The sequence below is a fragment of the Danio rerio genome, chromosome 21, assembly GCF_052040795.2.
Source record: "Danio rerio strain M-AB ecotype USA chromosome 21, GRCz13ab, whole genome shotgun sequence".
Taxonomy (NCBI): Eukaryota; Metazoa; Chordata; class Actinopteri; order Cypriniformes; family Danionidae; genus Danio; species Danio rerio.
The window spans coordinates 44,218,802-44,237,587 of record NC_141041.1 but is presented as its reverse complement, the minus strand read 5'-3'; the positions used below and the strand labels follow the sequence as shown (position 1 = coordinate 44,237,587).

At 38.1% G+C, this 18,786-nt stretch overlaps 1 protein-coding gene and 1 long non-coding RNA gene across 2 annotated transcripts in view; one reads left to right on the top strand and one right to left on the bottom strand.

Annotated features, from left to right (window-relative positions):
- The first annotated feature begins 1,607 nt into the window (after nt 1–1,607).
- On the top strand, nt 1,608–17,594 carry LOC147838953 (uncharacterized). The gene is made up of 2 exons (XR_015520654.1): nt 1,608–1,859; nt 17,204–17,594. It is a non-coding gene; the product is annotated as an uncharacterized LOC147838953 (long non-coding RNA).
- The window catches only part of pafah1b1b (platelet-activating factor acetylhydrolase 1b, regulatory subunit 1b), a 29,874-nt gene continuing 19,349 nt past the window's right edge, over nt 8,262–18,786 (bottom strand). The window contains 7 exon segments of the mRNA NM_201346.1: nt 8,262–8,501; nt 9,498–9,654; nt 12,359–12,460; nt 12,530–12,758; nt 12,892–12,994; nt 16,397–16,565; nt 17,465–17,671. Of these exon segments, the coding sequence (NP_958503.1) occupies nt 8,428–8,501; nt 9,498–9,654; nt 12,359–12,460; nt 12,530–12,758; nt 12,892–12,994; nt 16,397–16,565; nt 17,465–17,671 (1,041 nt within the window). The 3' untranslated portion in view covers nt 8,262–8,427.

Sequence of the window (18,786 nt, the reverse complement as noted above, 5' to 3'; positions counted from 1 at the left end):
CTTGGGTCTAAAGGCATGCTATAGCGCATGTCTTTAGACTTGTGGAGGAAACCGGAGCACCAGGAGAAAACCCACGCGAACACGGGCAGAACATGCAAACTCCATAGAGAAACGCCAACTGACCCAGCCGAGGCTCAAACCAGGGTCATTCTTGCTGTGAGGCAATCATGCTACCCACTGCGCCACCGTGAAGCCGCCAAGGTTCGCTTACGTGACAAATTTTTCGCACGTGAATACGAAAAATATGCATAAAAAAATGTCAGACTTCAGTGCGCAAAGACCTTAAGAATAACTAGTACAAATCTCAAAGACAACAAGAGACCACTTTATATATATATATATATATATATATATATATATATATATATATATATATATATATATATATATATATATATAATATTTACATTTATATATATATATATATATATATATATATATATATATATATATATTATATTTACATTTATATATATATATATATATATATATATATATATATTTATATTATATTTACATTTATATATATATATATATATATATATATATATATATATATATATATATATATATATATATATATATATAAATGAGGACGTTTGTCAATCTCTGTTGCAAAATTAAAATAAATAAATGCATAAATCAGGCTGTGGCATTGGCATTACTGGGTAAAGTTGGCTGCTATATTTTAGTTGCAATTATTACATGTTAAAACGGCTTGCCATAGAGCATGCCTCTGCCTCACTGTCTTGGTAGCTGCCAATCATCCTGAACGAGTGTCCAAATCGCCACGCCCAGATCGTGGTTAGGCGTGTTTGAGGAGTAATTGTTAATTGTACACAGACAAAAACAAAGCGCAAAGCTTCTTAAAAAGAAGACGAGTATTTCTTTTTGTTGTTTTGAAGGCCTATTCGCTGGTCGTGGACAAGCATGTGCCTCTGGTGTGTGTGTTTCCCCTACCATTAGTAAAAGTTCTTGAGCAACCAAGGGCGCGGTGAACAGAGTCATGAGTGACGTAAATCAAATATTCAGCACAGCTTGTTTTACAGGCCAGCTCTCTTACACTGATATTTTTCACAATAAGTAGCTAATGTACTGTAATGTCGCAGAAACCATTTCTGAAAAAAATATCATTCTTCAATTTGTCATTTTAGGCAAAGATATTTTTTTCAAAGCTTTATTTCATTAAACTTATTAAAGCAAACACTGGTTATTATTGTTATTATTAATAGTTAATAATGCATGTATTACTCCAAAATACATACATTAAACTTTAAATAGCCTAAGATTGATGGCTTTTAATTTACGCTGTTGCAATTATCTTCCATAAAGACATTTTAAATAGCCCTTGGATTGTATTAAACCTTCGTAAAGAAAACGCCTGCATTGTGATGCTAATTATTAACCGCATTGAGGCTCAACTTTCCTCCTACTATTATTTCAAATTCCTTATTTAGAAAGCTTGTTTTCTGGCTCGTGCCATGCTGCCATCTCCATGAATGAGCGCTCGCTTGGCAACAGCCTGTGATTGGCTGATTTGTAGGGATACCCTGGATGACGAGCGCACGCTCAGAGTGTCTCCACCAATCAGCGCTCAGCTGTGAGCTGCGTAACATGGCAACACATGCCATACAAACACACAGACGGTCAACGTTAGTGCATGTCTGCGTCCGTTTCACACACAACCTGCAGATTCCGACACGTGCAGCTTAACAGACTTGAAATACATTTATCAGTATACAGCACAGAAAGTCTGCCTGCCATTCACAGCTTCTCTCATTGACATTTTACAGGTTCAGTGTAAGCTGTGGAGTGATGATGATGATGATGATGAAGTGACAGCCAGGTATTCAGCTTCTGTGAGTCACTTGTAAACATTTAACCTCTCTATATTTGTAGACTGTGTCTTTTTATGTATTTGTGGGAATCAAAAGAGACATTTTTAAAGTGGGTTATTTTATTTACTTATTTTTGTTGTGGAACTTCATTGATGAATAATGCAGTGCGGTCTGTTTTGATTTGTAGGAGTTTATAGTGTCTTAAAATGCACAATATGGGAATCAAATATATATTCTCGAATTTTTTACACTCATTTATTCATGATACACTTTTAAACTTACAACAAAGTTTCTGGTCCAAGGCTTTCCACAAACTTTTCCCAGACTTTTTTTGCTCTGCAAGTTGCATGTGTCTAAAAATGTTTAGCAAAATGTGACATTGTATATTGGTCAAAAATCACAGATTTTTCATGTATGCTAATATAAATATAAATATAATGTTCCATGAATAATCAATTGTAAATATATCATAACATATTCATTCATTAGTATTTTGCATTGTTGATATTTTGGAAAACTTCATTCATTCATTTTCTTGTCGGCTTAGTCCCTTTATTAATCCGGGGTCGCCACAGCGGAATGAACCGCCAACTTCTCCAGCGAGTTTTTATGCAGCGGATGCCCTTCCAGGCGCAACCCATCTCTGGGAAACATCCACACACACACACACACACACACACAATCATACACTATGGACAATTTAGCCTACTCAATTCACCTGAACCACATGTCTTTGGACTGTGGGGGAAAACCGGAGCACCCGGAGGAAACCCACACGAAGGCAGGGAGAACATGCAAACTCCACACAGAAACGCCAACTGAACTGAGGTTCGAACCAGCGACCCTCTTGCTGTGAGGCGACAGCTCTACCTGCTGCGCCACTGCCTCGCCTTTTGGAAAACTTTAAAGTTATTTTTCCTCAATATTCAGATTTTTATTTATTTGATCCTTTGAATTCTAGACTGTCAAATAACTGTGCCTCGGCCAAATATTGACCTGCACTTCAGCTTTCAGATGTGTTCAGTGTTGTGGAAAGTTACTTCGGAACGTAGTGCATTACAACATTGAGTTACTCCCCCAAAAAGTAACTAGTTGTGTTACTTAGTTACTTTTTATAAGAAGTAACATGGTACATTACTTTTGTGTTACATTTTTATTACCTGGCTGAGGCTTGATCTCTTTCAGAACTAGTTTTTCTTTATTTTTTTAATAGAGGAGCTCAGCGATTAACAATGCACCGTGTAACCTACACCAACCTTTATAATAGACATTAGATAAAAAGATAATGTTATCTGAGAACTTCCTGAGCTATACATGCCATATATTCTGATTATTGAAAGTTTAAAGCAATGTTTGCTACGTTTGTACTATTACTCTCGAGTAAAATCACTGTCCATTGAGATATAATGCCCTTTGCCTTTTCTTCGACGTGTTCAAAATAATGAATACATTCTCTCTCATTGACCGTGCGATTCATTGTGACCTCTAATTTTAATTCAGCAATTTATTCTTTAAAAGTTGATTAAACTAAATAGTACATTATTACTTAAAATACTTCAAAATATTATTACCTTTCTAAAAAGTATCTTACTGTAATGCGTTACCCCCCAACACAGGTTATATTAATCTTGATTTCAGAAAACTGACACTTATGACTGGGCTTGTGGTCTTGGGACACACATATAGTCAATGCAACGAGAACCAGTTTTTATTTTTTTTGAGTAAGAACACGTGGCTTTGAGCATTCAGACTGTTTTGAGCAGTCATGTGTTATAAATTAGAATCAGCATCTGGAATAAAACTTTTTTTTTTTTTTTTTTAGATTTATTTGTGAAGCCGCAGGATTCTTCGTTTTTAACGCAAGAGCGCCCTCTAGTGGTCGACTAGCTGACAGATACTGGCTAGATCGATAGAAAGACATGCATATAAATATTCACACAGACATAGACAGACAAAATGAACAGACAGACAGACTGACAGATGGATACAGTAGATAGATAGATGGATAGACGGATAAATAGATAGATATTTGGATAGTCAAAACGGAGAGATGGATAGATATATGGATATATAGATGGATAGAAAAGTAGATGGATAGGCAGATAGATGGATAGGTAGATAGACAGACACACAGATAGATAGGGTATCTACTGTATGATGGTATTTAGATAATAGCCATCCGTACGTCATATGCAAAAATGTAGCTGATTCTTTATCAGGTTTCTTTTCCGTGTAGTCATAATTCCTTTTATTATTGGTACTTCTGTGTGGCTTATTTTATTCATCAGTATTGTTATACAGATGAAAAAAATTAAGCTACACAGAAATACTGATGAGGAAGAAAAATGTATTTGACCCTCTCACATCGTCCTTTCCATACAGTGTCCATCTCAGACTTTAGTCTACACACACACACACACACACACACACACACACACACACACACACACACACACAGTTGCCAGGATACAGTCGCTGCTGTCTGTCTGGTGAGGTGCACTGAAATAGACTACAGACCAAATTTAAAAACCCAACAAAGGTCTCATCTGGCTGTACCTGTATAGGGAACATTAAACATTACAACCTTTCATGATTTCCAATGATGCCTAAAAATGGCAGAAAAGCAGTGATAATTCTTTTTAAGTTTAAATTATTGGCTTGCATTATTTTCATATATATTATTGACATTTTCTCTGCGTGCAGCTTCATCCTCTGTTTCCATGGAAACATGCAAGGTCAAAATCAAAGTGATCTTCACAGATCAAATGAAGATAATCAGTGTGTGAGATTAACCCCCCCCCCTCCCAAACTTTACTAAACTAATGTTTCTCAACAATCAGTTTCACTTCAATAACGCTTTAATCTGAATGGATCAGGTTTTAACACATGAAGCCTGAATTGTTTTTTTATTTGTATTTTTTTTTACATTTAAAAAGCCATAAATGTTTAAAAAGCCATTTCTGAGCGTAATATATAAAGATTTTTTTAATTTATTTGGCTCCCCTTATTTGTTTTTCTGCAAACCAAATGAGTTCATACATACATCAAGTTATACACAAGTTATTTAATTAATTTTTAGTAATTAGTAAAAAACGGAATAATTTGTCAAATTCACAGGGAATCATTTCCATATCGTCTAATTTCAGATGCATTTAAAGTCCATTTAGACTTTCTAGAGATGATCTTAGCTGACTAAACTATAAAACTTTTGTTAGCTAAAATAAATACTTAAGAAAATAACTAAATCATAAACAGAAATACACCTTAAAATCAGCTAATTGCCAAAGGAAATTCTTACTGTTATCGTTTAAAACAAAAATGAGCGCTATAAAAACAAAAATGCACAACCATAAATAAATCAAAATAAATAAAAACAGAAAATCTGAAAATAAATAAATTAAAAATAAATATTTACTTAATTTCAATGTATTTGCAACGTAATGCGTATATTTAAATAGCATATTTGTGTATGACCATACACCAAAAGTGCTTCAAGAAGGGGGTCTCTCCACTCCAACACTAGTGTGCAGCATCCACTTGGATGTTAAGACGGCAGCCACGGGACAACAGCGCCAATTCAGTGGATGGGGTTGAATGGGAGGCCAGTAAAGGCCAATGGAGGGAATTTGGCCAGGACACCGGGGTTACAAGCCTACTCTTTACAAGAAGTGCCATGAGATTTTTAATGACCACAGAGAGTCAGGACTTCGGTTTTAACGTCTCATCCAAAAGACAGTGCTCACTGACAGTAGTGTCCCCTTCACTTTACTGGGGCATTAGGATCTCACAGCCTCACTAAGGGTGCTTTCACACTTGGTTCAATTGCCAGGTTCGTACCCAAGTTCGATTGTCCCCCCTTGCCACCTCCTCGGTTGGTTTGTGTTCACACGGTCTTTTTCCTTTCTGAATCTCGGAACGCTTTCGTCATCAATCTGTTGTTTTGTTTATGGCCGTTGCTAGGTGACAGTCACGAAAGCAAGTGCCGAAATGGAAAGACATCCGCACATCGCGATCATTCAGCTCTTGGTTTTGGACATAGCGTAAAAATACTGCAAAAATATTATGAACATTCAAAATATCACACAGTGTCAAGCAGTGAGACAAGCAGACATCACTGTTTGCCCTGGCTCAGTCCCGCGTACTGAGCACACACACACAAACAAACATTATGAAAACGATAGTTTGTTTTACGGTTGGCGCTTCACTTCCGTTATTTGGTACGATTGCACTAATATCAGGGCGAGGCAGTGGCGCAGTAGCTAGTGCTGTTGCCTCACAGCAAGAAGGTCGCTGGTTCGAACCTCAGTTGGCGTTTCTGTGTGTAGTTTGCATGTTCTCCCTGCCTTCGCGTGGGTTTCCTCCGGGTGCTCCGGTTTCCCCCACAGTCCAAAGACATGCGGGACAGGTGAATTAGGTAGGCTAAATTGTCCGTAGTATATGAGTGTGTATGTGTGTGTGTGTGAATGTGTGTGTGGATATTTCCCAGAGATGGGTTGCGGCTTGAAGGGCATCCGCTGCATAAAATCTTGCCGCATAAGTTGGCGGTTCATTCCGCTGTGGTGACCCCAGATTAATAAAGGGACTAAGCCGACGAGAAAATGAATGAATGAATACATTTATATCAGAAGTGAACCGTACCCCAGATCACCTTTCAGACGGACTCTGGTATGGTTCAGGGGTGCGCACAAGAGTTCAAAAGACACGTTCACACTACGAACCCGGGTGCAGACCAAAAGTGCTAGTGTGAAAGCACCCTAACACTACTTCCAACAGCAACCTAGTTTTTAAATGTGGTCTCCCATCCAGATACTGACCAGGCTCAGCCTTGCTTGTCCTCAGCGAGTAACCGGTCTTGGGCTGCAGGGTGACATGGCGTGGCTCTGTCCACTTTTCAAGTTTTACTTTTTCACAAATATTAGTATTTTTATTTCACTCCCGCTTTTTGGAAATTATTTATTCAAAAACATTTAAAAATACCACACTACTTGGTCACGCCTGCATACGGCAAAGAAAACCACAACAAATGAGCTGATTTATATTTACAGATATTTTATTATTTTAATTATGTTGCAAACAATGACATCAAGATATACTGATGGACAATTATTTCTTTATGCGAGTGCACGAGTGTGTGTGTCAACAGTGAGAGCACAAAAAGCAGAATGTAGTCCTCGAGAGGGGGGATTCTCAGTACATCGACAAGGCAGAGAAAAGCGAATAGCTGGAGTCAAGAGTCCACTGTGTGCTCACAGACACACTATCTCTCACACACACACACACATACATACACTCTCACACAAACTTCGGGATGGCAGTGGTCGGGCATACGCGACTCGACTGTTGGAAACAGTACCAGCAAGCACAGCAAACTACTCACCACTGACGCGACTGTTGCTCCTGTCCACTGATCGTCCTATAAATGTGTTTACAGAAAACACACACACACACACCTCAACAGAGAGCACAGAGCAGCCTATAGATATTGCACGTCCATCTACTGTAGAGGTTTCGTCCACAATGTTCAAGAGAGACTGACTAAATGAGCCTGAAGGAGCTCCTGAACTCTTCACAAACGCGCAGGCAAGCAGCTGAATCAAGAAGCAATGAAAGATGGAAGTGTATGAGCGAGTGGTGAGGGGCAGTCAAGAGTGAAAGCTGGGAAATATACTGTAGTAGAGGAGCTAAATCAAATAGAGCTGTGTTTGTCCCGAAAGTTGAACGCAGTGGTGACAATGTGTGCACTTAAGAATGAGAAAAAACAAACAAAATGGCACTTCTCTTGCCCTCTGTCAGTAAATAAAGTATGTTGAGATCCTCCATTACCAATATGCGGCAACGGAAAGTGTCAGAATTGGATTTTCTGTACAAAAACAAACAAACAAACAAAAAAAAACCAAGGTAAACCCTGCGTGAAACACTATTTCCTCCAGGGACAAGTGCACTTTACTGATCCATGCGATTCCTTTCGGATGCGATAATGTTTTTGATTTGCTAAAACAGCTTCAGTTTAAAGGTCTTCATGGATGAGAATGCTTCTGAAGATGTATTTACCGCTTCTTAAAGTGACGGATACGAGAATCTGTGTGTAAAAGGGAGAACATTCATAGCGTTAAATGACCGAACAGACACGTGAAGCTGTTCGTCTTCAGTCAGTTTAAATGTCTTCTCGATAAAGCAGAAAGCGACGAACGTCAAACGAAAAGAAGCACGAACGGTTTGGAGCGCCTGTCTGCCGAATTCCCCAAACAGCATCATTCTGCCTTCTGTTCAGAAACGCTTGAGGCCAGAGCAGCGCCTGTGCTCTGCTTCTCTACCGTACTTTTAGATGACGAGAAGCAAAAAAAAAAAAATTCTTTTTTTACAGTATACAAGTTTTCAGATTCACCATGCAAGAATACTTATTTACTCGTTTCTTTTTTTTTCTCCTTGTGAGTGTCTTGTGTAACATTTAATAAGCTCAAACTACATCCAGAGTAATTTACATAAAAGGACAATAGTTATTAGAAGAGAGCTGGATGAGGTGGGAATGAGTGCGTCCTGAAGAGCAGGCGTGGGATTGGCCGAAGGGAAGGGGCGGATCCTGTGGCGATCAGCGACATTCCCACACTTTGACCGTTTGATCTACACTTCCTGTTACCACGTAAGGAGAAGTCTTGTGGAAATCTGTGGAAGAAAGGTGAAGTTGAATTAGATTTTCATACAAATGGTGCTTCCCAAATCACATACTTAACACTATTCTACGCCATTTTGTAGTATAAATAATGTAAGTGGTGCATTCATACTGAAAACTCCAAAAATAATAAGTGCACTTTAAATACTCGGGATGATTCACTTATTCAGTCAGTAAAATTAAGTGTGTAATGTTGGAGGACACTTCACACACTCAACGATAGCTGCTTTGCTCATGTAGTGGAAGCGGCGAAGCACTCAGGCGCTCATGTTGGATTACTTTATTTATTTTGGATAGTGAAAGCTGTATTCTCCTACAAGAGTGATTATAGTGCCTCCCAATGGTGAATGCGGTTATACTTATGGCAGGTATTATTTAGTAGTTTGGTCATTTATTTCACTAATTTGGCAACCGTCAAACATTATCTGGGAAATGGTTAAAAGAAAAAAAAAACATTAGTGTTCCATTTGGGACGACACTACATACATTCATACATACATGCAGCTAGTCTTTTGGCTGGCTTTGATGGTTTGCAATTGTGCTTTTGCTAGTATTATCAATAGTTTTGATATCCCGGTTTGTTGATATTGTTCATCCTCATGTTATTTACAGCATGTTGTTTGAATTTTATTGGTGTCTGTTTTTACCCTTGTGTCACCATTTGTACCCTGCCCTCCTGTTTGTCAATGAGGTTAGAAAGGCAGCTATCTCAACACATAGGTTTACAACTTTCTAGATTAGTGATGCGCAGATGGCGGTTATATCCGCAGGCGCTGCGGGTAATAAAGAAATACATTATGATTAATTGTGGGTCGGTTGCGGGTGTGGATGTAGTGGGACATGGCAGTGGATCAGAGAAAAAGCAGAGTGGGCTTTGCAGAATGGGAAGATGAGATGCCCAAAATAATGGATGAAGTGCAAGAGTAGCCTATTGTTCAAAGTTTCAATAAGAGGATTCATCAGAGGAAAATCTGCTATCGCTGTCTTACCCAAAGAGGTAACAAAGTGTTCATGGGCACTGAGGGTCTTCATGCAGCGCTTGTTCTTATAGTCCCAGATACGAAGGGTCTTGTCATCAGCACAGCTCACCACAAACCTCCCGCCCGGATGAAACAGCACTCCACGCACCCAGTTATCATGGCCAACCTGAGAGCCCAGAGAAGAAAAAGATGAATGAAATGTACTCCAATCAGCCAGTTTATAAGGTTCAAATGCAACATAAAACATATTGTGCTGGTACTAAATATGAAGCAATTAGATGTTACGTTGACCGTCTGCTAGAACTAGGGGTTGAACGATTTTAGATTTTGTGAAGCCGACTGTTATGTTTGCAAAGTTGAGTCACTGTCCACAAGTCATTGGTGATGTCATCAAAAAAAACACAAGATGCGAATGTTTTGCCACACACCACAAATTGCGATTTACTTGCAGGAAACATATACACATGCTGTTTGACAGCTCACAACACACTGCAAAAACAGTGCAACATTACCAATGACTAATTTTAGTGCAAAACAAATTGCCAACAATTTCATTTTGTTAATAATGCAACATTAGCAACCGGCTAATTTTACTGTTAAATCAATGCAGTCAACACATTGATCACTGCAAGTACTACTAAGAATGTAACAATAACAGATATTTTAGTGCAGAAGTTATGCATACGTCCTTAGCACAACAATTCATGTCAAGGTGTTTCGATGAGGACAACAGGCAAACACATTACTTTCCCAAGGTTGCATTCAAACGGGCTAGCATCTGCTCGAGTGAGATTATTTCATACATTCATTCCTTTTAAAAATGAATTTTAATAATGAGAGGGCAGTTTCATTCAGTGAACCACCTAACTGTGTAAAACTGCCGTGTAGTTCAGGAACTACGTGATCTGCGCAGTGTGACTAGTTAACGTCAACCAAAAAGCATCACAGCAAAAAAGTATTACAGCATAGTATTAAAGTTGACCAGTAGACTAGTCTGTGCAACCCCTAGTTAAAATAATCACTATATTCATAAAAAACTGTAATTTTATTATCCTCCATACCAAAGGATAGAATTGTTCTGTTAATTTTGATTGGATGCCATTTTTTATATATTTATTGGCTGACGAAAAAAAAAAACATCCTAAACACAAATCCAACAAAGCACTCCTCTGCCATTATCAGTTGTGATGAGCACTTTAAAGATTTTTAAAAAGATGTTTATCAATTTCATAATCAGGCTATATTTGTCTCCTCTTTAACTAATCATCTGACTGAATTTAATTGTAAACAAAACTTAAAAATGTAAAAATGAACTTAGCAGCATAATAACAATGTAATAATCTAACACACTACTGTTTAAACGGTTGCTGAATGATGTATGGGAGCCAATTTCCTGATTTAGAAAAAGACTTTAGAAATATATATATTTTTTAAAGCCATCAAGTATTTTTTTTAGAATTCACAAATAATTTTTTCCACTAATGCCACCATCACTAGACACTAACTAAATGAGAAGTAGAAATGGACAGTCATAATTCTGAGATAGAAAGTTGATATACGCATACAAGGAAACTTTTAACTTATCAAATATGACTTAAAATTGATTTAACAATTACAATTTATGCACTAATATAGCTCAACAGGTCGACTTAAAAAAAAGTAATGTTGATGATTTATGTGCTTCCTTTATAATTCCACTTAATGTAAAAAATGTAATGGGCAGAAAACAGTTTATCAGAATTCTTTCTGAATAGTGTGACTGTATAGTATGCAATGCAATTAATCGAAAATCCGATTTCGATTTTGGCTTTTAACGATTATGAAAAACCATTAATCGAGATAAACGATTATTCCATCACGTACCGCCCCCTTTCCAGTTGTACACGTGTGAAAACTTTTTGCCTCTGCAAAGCTCAATTCCACGTGAAAATGACTAAAGGCATGTGCTGTAATGTAACTTTTGTAGCACGGGATGCGCATCAACCATAATTTTAAAAGCACAAAAGAGCGCGTGCTGTTGTGTGTGTGCGCGCCGCGCTTAGCCTCGGACAGCAGAGCACACACACATCTAACACGGTCTTAATGCGAGCGCTTTAATGGTCAAATATATGCACATTTGTGTCAGAGTGTGGTGTTTATTGATTATTCATATTAACCCTCATTTGTGTAATAAACTAACAAGTTGAGAATCAAAAGACACGAGAAAGAGAAACCATATCAGAGCTGCACTATTCTTTAAATGAGCGTGCGGTATTCCTGCTGCTGCCGACTGTTTTATTATTAATCAATAATACAGTGAAGATGCTTAAAGCACAGTTTAAACAACATATTTAATAACTCATTTCTAAAAACTGATTTCTTTTATCTTTGCTATGATGACAGCACATGATATTTTACTAGATATTCTTCAAGATACTAGTATTCAGTGACATTCAAAGGCTTAATTTGGGTAAACAGATAGGTCACTGTATAACAGTAGTTTCTTCTGCACACAATCAAACATTTATATTGCTTAAAGGGGGTAATAATATCGAGCTATTAAAATAGGTTTAAAAATATTCAAACCTGCTTTTATTCTAGCTGAAATAAAACAAATAAGACTTTCTCCAGAAGAATAAAAATAATATAGGAAATACTGTAAAAAAAAAAAAAAAAAAAAAAAAACCCTTGGTTATACATCATTTGGGAAATATTTATATATAAAAATAAATTTACAGGAGGACGAATAATTTTAACTTTAACTAATATTCGTTTTGAATGATCGTGATTACAATTATGACCAAAATAATCGTGATTATGGTTTTTCCCATAATCGAGCAGCCCTACTGTATATATTACAATGCAGGTGGGAGAAGTACAGCTCCACTCACCAGTGTCATAAGGCACATGCCAGTACTGATGTCCCACATTTTAATGGTCTTGTCTCTGGATCCAGATAACAGGAATGGCCCAGGCTTTCCACTCTTCTTGTTCTGCAACACAAGATGGTATTAAACAACTGGGAATGATGGGAGGAGACAAAAATCATCCTGTAAATGTACCTCAGAGCCTGTGGCCTCGGATATAGTAGGATGTGCGCTCTCAGGGGCCCAGGAGATACACTCCACCACATGCTCATGCTCCCTCAGCTCCGCCTTGCACTCTTTGGTGGCCACGACCCACACGCGCACCGTCTGGTCATTGGAGCAGCTGGCCAACAGCGTGCCGTCTTGATTGGGCCGGACCATACGAACCCACTCTCTGTGACCCGTGAACGTCTTCACGCAGTAACTGAGGCAAGACGGAGACGATCATTATACATTCACACATCAATTTGTTTTGCTTTGGACTGTTTGTCTGCTTTCTTTACAAATGCAAACATTCAGAGCTTGTTGAAAGGAATTATTTGGCCAGTGTTACTCACCCAGTGGCCACTTCCCACATCTTCATCGTCTTATCCCTGGAAGCAGACACTATGTGGTCACCGTTAGGCATGATGGCAACTGACGACACATTGTGATCGTGTCCTGTTATGAAAAGAATGAATAAGAAATAAGCATGCAGTCACACTTCTCACATTTTACAAGCATGTTTGGGTGCTTGCGTCACATCAGATTTCCGTTCATATGGGTAACATGAGCACTGTTTTTGGAGGTCGGAAGTTTATCCATAATATGTATGAGAGGAAGAGGGTGTATTATTGACAGCTGTCTTGTTTGGTTTGATTGAATTAAACTCAGGTTAATTTTCCTCCTATGGTGTGGATCTATTGGGCAGGTGTGAACACAGCAGTCATCCTAACAAACATACCAAGGCCCAGCTGAAGAGGTGGTCTGTTGTCAAACAGTTAATCGGGATAAAAAATCATGATTGAAAATAAAAGTTCATATTTGCAAAATAGATTTGTGCATACTATACGTTTTTGTGTGTGTGTATATATATATATATATATATATATATATATATATATATATATAAATAAATATAAACATGACTTGTTTATATTTATAGATAAATATTTACAGATAATTTAAATCATACAGAAATATTATATAAATATATTTTTGCATTTTATTTACAGAATGTGTGTTTATAGAAAATACATACGCAGTACACATGTACAGTCAGGTCCTACACCAACACAGTGCGCTTAAAATGAAAGTAACAATGTGTGCTTTAACTGCAGACTGTCAGCTTTAATTTGATATAATTTGACATATTTGCCTCCCACTTGTTAAGGGACCAAAAGTAATGGGACTTAATGCCTAGTCATTTAGCTTCTTTTAAATTGTTGTTGCCATAGAAACATTCTAACAGTTAGAATCAGTTAATTGCCTTATTTAAAAAGAACACCCAACAGTTTATTATCTGTTTGTATTTATATTCTATCTCAGATATTATTGTTATGTACATAGAAAACTATAGCTCATTTTATGTACATCTTTTTACATAGTTTCACTCTGTTTCAACATACTCAATGTGGCATGGAATAAAGCAGCATTCTCCTAAAATCTCACGTGTTGGAAAGAGTTTATCTGTCTGTCTAACTTTGACAAGAGAGACGCCGGAGTGAGGGCAGAACAGGGACAATTGGCTTCACAGCTGTTTCATGGCCAGATGTGTGTTATTCCCTCATCATCTCAATTACAATGAGCAGATAAACGTTCCAGAGTTAATTTCAAGTGTGCTATTTGCATTTGGAATCTGTTGCCGTCAACTCTCCAGATGAGATCCAAAAAGCGGTCACTATTAGTGAAGCAAGCTATCATTATGCTAAAAACAAAATAAGAGAGACAGCAAAAACATTAGGTGTGGCCAACACAACTGTTTGGAACGTTCTTAAAAAGAAAGAATGCACCAGTGAACTTAACAATACCAAAAGACCTGAAAGACTATGGAAAACAACTGTGGTGGACGACTAAAGAATTCTTTCCCTGGTGAAGAAAACACCCTTCACAACAGTTGGTGTAGATCAAGAACACTCTCCAGAAGGTAGGTATATGCGTGTCAAAGTAAACAATCAAGAGATGACTTCACCAGAGTGAATACAGAGGGTTCACGACACGATGTAAACCATTGCAGACCCTCAAAATATTATACCAGAGTGATGGGAAGAATATGGGGATGTAAAGTAACTGGTCATGATCCTAAGCAGTGAAGCATGGGGGTAGTAGTGTCATGGTGTGGGCAAGTTTGCCTGCCAATGGAACTGGTTCTCTTGTATTTATCGATGATGTGACCGCTAACAAGAGCAGCAGGTTGAAATCTGAAGTGTTTCAGGCAGTAATATCTGCTCATATTAAGCCAAATGCTTCAGAACTCATTGGACGACCCTACACTGAGCAGATGGAGAATGACACAAAGCATATTGCAAAAGCGACCAAAGAGTTTCTAAAGGGAAAGAAGTGGAATGTTAATGTTGCCAAGTCAATCGCCAGACCTGAATCCGATTGAGCAAGCATTTCACTTGCTGAAGACAAAACTGAAGGGAAAATGCCTCAAGAACAAGCAAGAAATGAAGACGGTTAGTGCGGAGGCCTGGCAGAGCATCATCAGGAATGAAACTCAGCGTCTGGTGATGTCTATGCGTTCCAGACTTCAGGCTGTTATTGCAAGATTTGCAACCAAGTATTTAAAAGTGAAAGTTTGATCTATGATTATTATTCTTACCAGTTACTTTTGGTCCCTTAACAAGAGGGAAGCACATATGCAAACTGTTGTAATTCCTACAGCGTTCACCTGATTTGGATGTAAATACCCTCAAATTAAAGCGGACACTCTGCAGTTAAATTGCATCTTGTTTGCTTCATTTCAAATCTACTGTGTTGGTGTGTAGAGCCAAAACGTTAGAATTGTGTTAAGGTCCCAATATTTATGGACCTGACTGTATATATTATGTAAATACAAACTTTTATCTTGGATGCGATTAACCATTTGACAGTATGAAAATATTCATACTAAATCACAAAAGTGACCCACTAAAGATCAAGTATGAGCTGTGCAAACTATGCCTGACTATTGTATGACTTTTTTTTTTTTTTTTTTAAGTTTCATGACCTGCTGAAACTCACATCCTTATATTCTTCTGAACCAGCATTCTTATCAATCCAACCACAAGTAGACAGCATTACATGAAGGTGTAAAAGAGACTAGAAATGCTTTGAGCTTGTTCATTTGCAACCACTGCCAGGAGGTATTTGAAAATGCATTAGACCAGTGCACTTAATGCAAACAGAAATTACACTCCATCTATTTGTCAATCTAACATCTGATGAGGCATGCAGTGAGAAAGTGCACCAAAACAAGGTAGTCATACTTCACACATAACACTAAATGATTATAGCTGCCATCTGTATCATTTTGATTCACTTGCTTTCCAGCTTTGCTCGCAAGTCATGTAAGTCAAGTTTGTTCATTCAATATTAATCGCACATTGCACTAAGCCTTCCGACGAAAGTGATGTAAAGCATGACGTAATAAGAGTGAATCCAAACATAAGTGGTCACGACAGACGTATTTGAACACAAAGTGAAACTGGGGATCAGATCACTGAAAATGCATGTTAATATCAGGTATAAACAGCTCCTATAACAAAACCATTCAATGAAAAACTAAAAACTAAGGGTCTCCTGTTAGTTACTGGCTGACAAAGGACGGGACTTTTGAGATATGATTAAAAGCAGCACCTTTGTTATTTGAGAGATAAAGCTGGCAGGCTGCTTAATCCTGCTCCAAACAAACCTTCACCCTCCCCCAGAGCGACAGGTCCTGACTGAGAATCCAGAGAGAGGATTGTCCAGTGCACTAATAAGGATCCCAGTAAGCTTTAAGCCTATATTGGAGGTGGCTACAGCCAATTCTGGGTCAAAGGCCAATTCTTCTCCAAAGTAGATTTAATGAATGTTAATAATGTTGTCGAAAATGCGTACCGTGCATGGTCCTGATGCACTCAAAGCCCTGGAAATCCCAGAGTTTGATGGTCATGTCAGCGGAGCAAGAAGCCAGCAGCTTTCCAGTCTGGTCAAAGGAGATGTCCTGCACAGAGTCAGTGTGACCCTTCAGGGTTCGCTCAAAATCACCAGCCTCATAGTCCCACACCTGCACAACGACACAGAAACATTTAAATAATACTGCTTACTTTCAAAAACAGCTTCTGTAGCTTGAGTAAAACACCAATGCAATTGTGGACAAAGCTCATAGCAAATTCTAATAAATACTATTCTATTTAACAGAATGATTGTTTATTTTAGTGTTATGTTCATAGTACATCCATCTGTAAATATCCCCATAGTTTTTCTATAACTGCACTCTATAACTTATATCTGTATCCTGCACTTGCTGCTATTGCACTGCTGGTTAGACCTAAACTGCATTTCGTTGCCTTGTACTTGTACATGTGTAATGACAATAAAGTTGAATCTAATCTAATCTAGTTAATCTAATTAACCTAGTTAAGCCTTTAAATGTGCCTTTAAACTGTATAGAAGTGTCTTAAAAACATCTAGTAAAATATAATTTACTGTCATCACGACAAAGATAAAATAAATCAGTTACTAGAAATGAGTTATTCAAACTATTCTGTTTAGAAATGTGCTGAAAAAAATCCTCACCGAAAATTGAAATTGGGGGAAAAAAAATAAACAGGGGTGCTAATAATTCAGGGGGGCTAATAATTCTGACTTCAATTGTATTTATCAAGCACTCTTGCTGTGATATTAATTGTGGTCTTCTCGCAGAAATAGCACAGAGAAGCTCATAAAGAAATGCAGGATGAGAAAGCTTTTAACTGCACTGCCTGGTGTCCAGAGAACCACTTGCTGCTCTGTTGCCCTGGGAAACCAGAGCATCACCATATCTCCATGGAGACAGTGAGTGACTCAGCAGAAAATAATGACTGCAGATGAATTGAAAGACTGAAACGTGGCCCAACACCATCATCCACACAGCATATGCACACATCCTTTCACAGCCTATAAAAACACAGAAGGAAACAACACCTTTATAGTGGCGTCCTCTGAGGCGGAGACCATGAGGCTGAACACAGGGTGGAAGATGACGCGTGTGACAGGGCTTCTGTGTCCGCTGAGGGCGTACTTCTCCGGTGGGCGTGGGATCCACTCTTTGGGGTCTCGTTTCTGCCCCACGGGGCCTCCTAAAGTGATCTCCTCCTTAGCTTCATTTAGTTTAGACTCCAACTCCATTACCTAACAAAATATATGAAAAAACAAATAGGGGTTACTTCCAGAAAGTTGGATTTGATTTGGTTTATTTTGGTCCATTTAAAGCAGGGGTCTGTAACTCAAATTGGCGGTGGGCCATATCAGCGACTGACAATTCATAGGAGGGCCATTTTAACATTCAAGCACACAAAAAAGTGGAAATCTGATGTCATTAATGCACTCACAACATTCTTCCCCATCAGGAGTATCAAAGCTCCTTTTTGTTTCTTGCTATGAAAACACTATGATTTAATAATAGGCAGAATAATAATAATTATCATGTCCCACAAAATAAGTTCTTCACACATCATATAAGAAGCAGTTCTCACTAAACAGATGCTTTATACACAAATACCTGCGTATAAATGTTCATTACTAACCTTTTGAACATGGTTTGATTAAAACTGCAGATCAATGACTGGAGAAAGTGAAACCACTCGCACTTTTAGACAGGCTCGTAAAACAACAACAGGACACAGCAGATTTTGTCTTTGGCTTTGTGGCTGTTCATCAGGACGACAACAAGGTTTGTTTGAATACGTGTATGTATATATTATTACGGTGTAATGTCTCGGCATTTAAAAATGGCGCTTCCTTTGTTTTCATTCTCCTGGTTCTGCGAGTGACGTATCTCTGTAAACCAATAGCATTCAGCTGCGCAACTTGCTCAGCCTTTTGGTACCCTTTTTTTCATGCTAAGTACCCTTTCCAAAGGCTAACCAAAAAGTGGTACGGTACGGTTCGCTTTTAGGTACCCTTTGACAGTGGAAATGGCCATAAAAGCGTACCAAACCGAACCACTTGGTGAAAACGGGCCAATAACATGCATAATTAAGGGTGTCACGATCCTCCAAATCCTCGATTCGATTACATTTTCGATTCTAAAGGCACGATTCGATTTTCGATTATGAATAATTAATTAATGACCAATTAATTATTTGTAGCCTACCGTTTAAACTACCTGACCTGCATGGTCTTAGTTTTACCCATAAACAAATCATACAGTAAATGAATAAAGGCAAGATACACACATAATTACCACCTGTCAATCACTTTTTCTGCGGGACTCGTGAATAGGCAGTGATCTGTGTCGTTATAAT